The 6,890-nt window shown below is 42.5% G+C and overlaps 1 protein-coding gene across 2 annotated transcripts in view; it reads left to right on the top strand.

Annotated features, from left to right (window-relative positions):
• The first annotated feature begins 403 nt into the window (after window positions 1–403).
• KIZ (kizuna centrosomal protein) overlaps window positions 404–6,890 on the top strand; it is a 131,624-nt gene continuing 125,137 nt past the window's right edge. For both annotated transcript variants that reach the window (XM_006163627.2, XM_027766346.1), the window contains exon 1: window positions 404–510. In XM_006163627.2, coding sequence (XP_006163689.1) covers window positions 422–510 — 89 coding nt within the window. In that variant the 5' untranslated portion in view covers window positions 404–421. The remainder of the gene's footprint in view (window positions 511–6,890) is intronic.

The raw sequence follows: 6,890 nt of genomic DNA, 5'->3' as shown, positions 1-6,890 counted from the left end.
TCTACTCTACAACCCTTTGGTACTTTCGGTTTTGCCTTTTTGGTCGTGTTTGGTTGTGCTTTGAATGCTGGCAAGAAAATAAACTTAATACCATGTCTGGTACTCAGGAAGTCCTGGGAAGAAAGGAGTGAGGGATCGAGAAGTGCGGAGAGGCGAGAGGGAGGGAGAGGATCCACTTTAAGAGATTAATGCATTTGTGAAAAGGCTGGAGGGTGAAAAGCAGAGAGATGCCAACGTGGGTGCAGACAGGCTAGAGCACGGTACCCTCCAGGCCGCAGAGCCAGCCAAACGCTAACATCCTGGGCCCGCCCCCGGGTGACGGGTCTGGCATCCAGGAGGCCCGCCTTAAGCAGGCTTCCGCCCCGCCCCACCACGCATCTAGTCCCGCCCCGCGCCACGCCCCGGGGCTGACACCGGCGACATGCACCAGACCCCCGCTTCATCAGTGCCCCTGGCGAGCCCCGACTACTACGAAAGGCTGGGCCACCTCCAACAAGGGCTGCGGGACAGGTACGGTCAGGGGGGCGGGGAGTCGGCCTGCGCCGAAGGTCCTTTGGGTGCCTGTCCCCTGGTCTTCCCCACTACCTGCTCGTGTTTCCCCTGGGCCCGGGCCCGCTCGCGACGTCCCCGAGTTCCTAGTGGGGCCTGGAGGACAAAGTTTACCCGAAACGCCGCCTGTATGGGAGATAGGCGCGGAGAGAGCAGAGAGGCCCCTCAGTGGCGCTGAAACCCAGTCTCCAGTCTGAGGATGCGGCCGTCACCGAGTTGGCACCAAAGCGCGCGTGGGAGTTCTCCTGCCTGTCACTCTCCGCGAAGCCTTGTGAGTTTCTTTAGTCCGCTTCTACACGCCTCCTCCGCTCTGTCTCTTCAAATTGTCATCCCGCCTTGACAGCTGCACTGCATCAGTGATGACAGCTCCAACAGAGGAGAGGGAGGGAATATGTGTGTGAGCGCGTCAAACATTTGCCCTGTTTAAATACACAAGACTTTTAGGGGAACGGGTTGTGTGTGTGTGTGTGTGGGGGGGTGGCGGCTAGAGTTTCCAGCGAAGGAATGGAATTTCAAGCGAGAAGTCCAGATTGCAGAAAGTTCATGATGCCTTTGATTAAGACTTAAAAGATGGGAACCACTGAAAACAACTAGATCTAAGAGTGCTTAAGAGACAAAATTATAAAGCAATGTACAATAAATAACCACATAAAAGATAGATTGTTGAAACTCTTATTTAGCTGCTAAATCAATTGAAGTTGGAAATCTCATTAGTTGACAAGAAAGGAAATAGATGTTTGGATCACTTCATAGACAAAACATCTAATGAGCAATAAAAGTTATATCACTCCAGTGAACAGGAGAGCTGTCTCTGTGTGTGACAACCCTAAAATGATAATAATTACATGTGGTATAAAGGCAGAAGTTATTTTGAAAAGGAAGTGCATTCATCTTATATTAGATTTAATTTCTGCCAGTATTTATAGAGCATCTGCAACAGGCTGCCTTAATTTCCCACACCATATTTTACCATATTCCTTTTCTGCATCCTGTTTTCTTTCTGACATATCACCCCTCACCTACCCCATGGACTTTTTATCTCCAACATTAAAAAATATCACTTCCTGCAGAAACTCTCCTGCTTAAAACTATTCTCTAGTTTTTGCAACCTCGGCATCCTGACAGCATTCTGAGGGCTCAAATGATTTGACTCTTTGCCTAAAGTGAGAATTCTAGGAGGGCAAAAACCATATCTTGCTGGATCTTTAGTTAGCAATAGAGTACCTAGGGGTGGAGAAGATGCTTGGTGAATATTTGTTGAATTAACTGAAGAAATTCCCAAATCAACCAGCTAGTGTCTTGTCTAGGAGTTATAAATGTCTTATATAGAATCTAATAGCCACACGCTGTTAGGAGATAATGACTATTTTCTAGTCTACTGGAAAAGGAGACTGTATGATATTTCTAAAACAGTATTAATTATCTGCACATACCTAATAATGAAAATACAAAATATTTCTCAGTGTCTCAGTACACTTACTTTTTGGCCTAGTCTCTATTCTGTTAGAAGGTAGCTTACTAACCTTGGGCCTTTAGTTATTTGAGCCTTTAGCTCAATTCCCGATTTTAAAATGTTACTGGTTTAATAGGCATTTTTAAAAACTGAGTTAATTGTGACTTGTCATTTTTGTTTCCTCTGCTAGGAACACCTGGCTGTTTATAGTCCTTATGGTACAATTTTTATGTAAGGATTACTCACTTTATGTTTAACATTATTGCCTCACTTATTAAGCAAGGTGAGATTGTTGAAATTATATAAGGAATTTGAATCAAATTTTATAGCCTATTTATGATTCCGCATTTGGAGGTTTGTTTTATTTTTTTAAGTCAGTACACATCTGTTGTTGTACATATTCATTTTTCATTTTAAGAATCCATAACTTATTGATGAAGGATGCACACAAGTGTAGAGGTGAATAACATTAGGTGCAGAGCAAGCTGTAGTAGCAACGCAGACACCCATGTCCCATCAACAGTTACATGACTTTGTGCAGGTTGTTGGGCCTCTCTGAACCTTGCTTCCTAACCTGACATGAAGGGACTTGAGCAACACGTAAACTAAGGCCACAGATATTTTTCCCTACTAGAGTAATGGTCTTTAAAGTAAAAGACATTGAAAGCTATGGTTTTGCTTAAACAATACATAAAGAATATTGTCATGTATATCCTATTTGAGTGTTGGGATGTATCTTTAAACCCAAAAAACAAAACCCAGTGGCCACTGTCTCTAAAATGCCAGAATCATTTCAAAGGTTGCAGCCCTGGACAGTCATAGTTGCTTTACAATCCAGAAAGTCCTAGAGAGTGGAAGATTAAAAAGGTTTTTTTCACCCTCTCTCAGGCCTTTTAGAGATGATCATTGCCACATTAGCTAGTCTAGTAACTGGGCCTTCTTTTGCTCCTAACTGGCATACTTCCAGCCCAAGTCATCTAGCTATAATTATGCAAAGATGTAATTTGGTAGGCTGAATGTTTTCTTGTGTGAATACAGTTTCCTCTGCATTGCTCGGAAAGTCAATAATTGAATCTAAAAGCAACTAATGGAGTGGCTTGTTACAGTGTGTATAGCACCTGCATACAGGTAGAAATGTGTACGTGGCATTGATTCCTACAATTATATAAAAACATCCCTTTAAAAGGCCCATTAAGCAGATCCAGTTTTTTCAGTGCCAGTATTGATTCAACATGAGATGTCATAATAGTCCAGAAATTGACACTAAGATATTGAAATAAAGCCGAAGATGATAGAGAATTGCGGTATTGAGACAAAAACAGAATAACAAGTGGTTTAAAGGAGAAAACTCAGCCTTATGAGAACCAACCAGCTGTGCAAAACTTTGAAAGATCTAGTTGAGGAGTATAGGTGACCAAACATGTGGACTGTGGGTAAGCATCCAAATGTTTCAAAGATTCCAAAATAGAGACTTCATACGTAGGGATTCCAAGGTGATCCTCCCAGGAAGCTTTTCCCTGGCATTTCAATGGATTAAATATCTGATTTTTTAAAAAAAGAATTATTTTATTTAACTTTATCTATTTATTCATTTGCTTTTTAAATTCGAACAGAGAAGGACTGAGAGAGAGAGAGAGAGAGATAAAGTCAGAAAGCAAGCTGTCAGGTCTGGGACTGGAACCACGGTCGGCCATGTGGGAGTCCAGCGTCCTTAACCACGCTACCTCTCAGCTCCAAATATCTAAAATTTAAAACAAGTGTGAAGCACTTAGCATTTGGAGGCATTGCGTCATGGATGAGGGGGTTAGAAAATGGGCCTACGAGGAGGAGCTGGCCAAGGAAGACTGGTGCCACTGTGCCTGGATAGCAGGCCAAGAGGTGTCTGACTGTGCTCCTCTAGTGCATGGCATGCTGTGATAGAGAAGAGGAGCAAGTGATGAGCAGATCATCTACTGAAGGCAGAATAGGAACTAGGAGTTTTACACTCAAATTAGAAAGAACTTGTGTGCTGGCACATGACATGGTGGTTAAGGTGCTGGACTCCCACATGGCTGAATGTGGTTTGAGTCCTGAATCTGGCGGGTTGCTTTCTCACCTTTCCTTGCTCTCTCTATGTCTCTCTGGTCAAGTTAAAATATAATAATAATAAATAAAATTGAATAAAATAATTCTTTAACAAAAAAAGAATTTTCCATGACACTGGTTTAAAAAAAAATTAAGACAGTTTATAAACAAAAAAAGAACTCGCTGGGAGCCAGCAGGTGGTTAAGGTGCTAGTTTCCCACATGGCCTACTGCAGTTTGAGTCCTGGATCTAGCTGCTTGCTTTCTCTCTCTCTCTCTCTTTCTCTCTCTCTCTCTCTCTGTCTCTCCCTGGTGAGCAGACGTGCCAAGTAGCAAACTGAAAAATAATAGTAATGATAAATAAAAACTAAAATAAGTAATTAATTTTTTAAAAAAAGTACTTGTTGGTTGGGAGGCAGTGGATTCCCGAAGAGACTCTGTTCCTTTTACTAGTGGTTGTAGATGATTTTTAAAAATATACCAAAATAGGGACCAGCAGTTGGTGTAATGGCTGTGTCACTGGACTCCCATATAGTCAACTGCAGTTAAAGTCTTGTTCCTGGTGGCTTAAACTCACACTGGGCACGTGTGTGTCAGTGGCCAAGATCCCGAGAGGAGAATGGAGGAGAAGGGATTGTGGCATGGCCATTTCCGCTGAGGGGTGATTTCTAGCTTTCTTGCTTTCTGTCTCTCTGTCTTTCTCTGTCTTTCTGGCAAGCGCATATGCCCTAAAGCTAAAACCTCTTCAAAAAATATATATATCAAAATAAGTTTAAGTTTACAGAAAAATGACAAGTATAGGACAAAGACCTTCAATATGCCCCTCACATTTCTGGACTCAACATTTTATTACATATTTAATCTCTGTTCATCTAAAATTATTAGTCTTTTCTGAGTCATTTGAGAACTAGCAATGTGATTGGCCTCCTTGTACTCCTAAAACCGTTAGTGTATCTTTCCACACAGCAAAGATGCTCTGGCACGTCACCACGTAGGACCCTACCCAACCTTGGTACGCTAATCCAGGTGCCCATTTGATCTCACTAGCCACTGTCCTGACAAGGTTGTTTGTCTTTCTGGTTCAGGGAACCCAGATCACGTCTGGTTGCCATGGTTCTTCAGTCTCCCAGTCTGGAACGATGCCTCATTCTTTCCCTGTCTTTCATGTTTCTGCCAATTTCATCGAGTCTGGCTTTCACTCTTGAGAGTGACCCACAAACTGGGTCTGTCTGATGCTCCCTCATGACCAGGCAGTCCCGGTTATGTGTTCTGGGCAGGAATAGCAGAGAAATGGTATTATTGTATCAGGGACACAAAGTCACAGATGCATTTCGAGGTCTTTTTGTCCTCAAAATTTAAAGAGAAATTTACACTGTCCAATCATTCATTCTTTGTGAACTAAGTACCCAGTTGATCGTGAAACCTTACAAAAGGAAAATGGGCGAATTACAGTTTCTCGGTGGAGGACTGGCTAGGTAGTGCAGCGGGATTGCTCTCCTCAAGCCAGGCTGGATCCATGTGGAAGATCAGGGCTTGGCTCCCCAGCCAGCTGTACACCTCGGACACGTATGCCCATGACCCTGGCTGGCCGGGAAGGCTGGGGAGTTGGGGCTGGGAATTGAGGCATGAGACACTGTTGAGTCTCTCTCTCTAGGTATATATCTCATAAAAAAAGAAACTTAAAAAAAAATTCTAACATGAAAGCAATTGTACAATATATATATCCTTTAATTCTAAACTTAATCTTGTTAGTGGAAAAAGTAAAGCTCTGTATGGAGTTATTTGTTTAAAAATGCATGTTTTTTAAATAAGTTTTTCCTTGTTTTAAAGAATTATTCATTTTATTTTATTTATTATCATTTTTTAATTTGACCAGAAAGAAAGAGAAAGGGAAAGTAAGAAAGCAAGCTTACAGATCCAGAACTCGAACTGTCGTCAGCCATGCCACCAAGCTCCCTGCTGGCCCCTAAGTTTTCCCTTTTAGTCTTTTTCCTTTTTAATACAGTCATACCCCTGGCCAGAAGTAGGTAATGCTTCCTGGGTAAAGATTATGTACTTGAATTTGGGACTCAATTTTTCCATTGAAAGAGTTTTGGTTGGGACCAGCAGATGCTGTGGTGGTTACACTGTTGTTCTCCCACATGGCCAGCCGTGCTTCAAGTCTCAGACCTGGAGGAGAGTGGAGAAGGGATTATGGCATGGCCATCCCCTTGGAGGGGATTTCTCTCTTTCCTTCTCACCATGTCTGTTTCTTCCTCTCTCAAGCAAGTGTGTGCACCCTAAGGCAAACTAAAACAATTTTTTTTTGGTTAAGTGGTATTTTCCATTGGAGATTATGCTAAGAAATTTATTTAACCCATAATGGAACTAAAAGAGGAACTTTGGGGATTTTTTTTTTTTTTTAAGGAAAAATATTTTCTGAAGGAAAGCAGAAACTGTAAGAATTCATAAATTGAATGAAGGGCTGGCCCCTTCCCCTCAGGAGCCCAGCCTGCAATCCCTTCTGTCAGTGTTCTTAATCTTTGTTTTCCATCTCTCTCTTTTTTTTTTTTAAAGTATTTTTCTTTTAGGCCATATGATTTCTTTTTTGGCCTTTATCGAATGCCAGTTTAGATTGGCACTTTGGTTTTAGTTAGGAGGGATTGAAGCTTGAACTCTGGTGGGAGTCAGATGGAACTCTGTGGTTAAATCTCCCAAAGACTCTTCTGGGGATTGAACGGCTCCCTGTTCAGTTCCCTGCACCCACCCCCGGCCCCTCGGTGTTGGCTGCTGCCAGCACCACTACTGCTTAGTGCCCCCTACCTCCTACCCAGGGTGGATGTGGG

This window comes from Tupaia chinensis, unplaced genomic scaffold, assembly GCF_000334495.1.
Source record: "Tupaia chinensis unplaced genomic scaffold, TupChi_1.0 Scaffold142716_1, whole genome shotgun sequence".
Taxonomy (NCBI): domain Eukaryota; kingdom Metazoa; phylum Chordata; class Mammalia; order Scandentia; family Tupaiidae; genus Tupaia; species Tupaia belangeri.
This window is presented reverse-complemented; position numbering and strand designations above follow the sequence as displayed.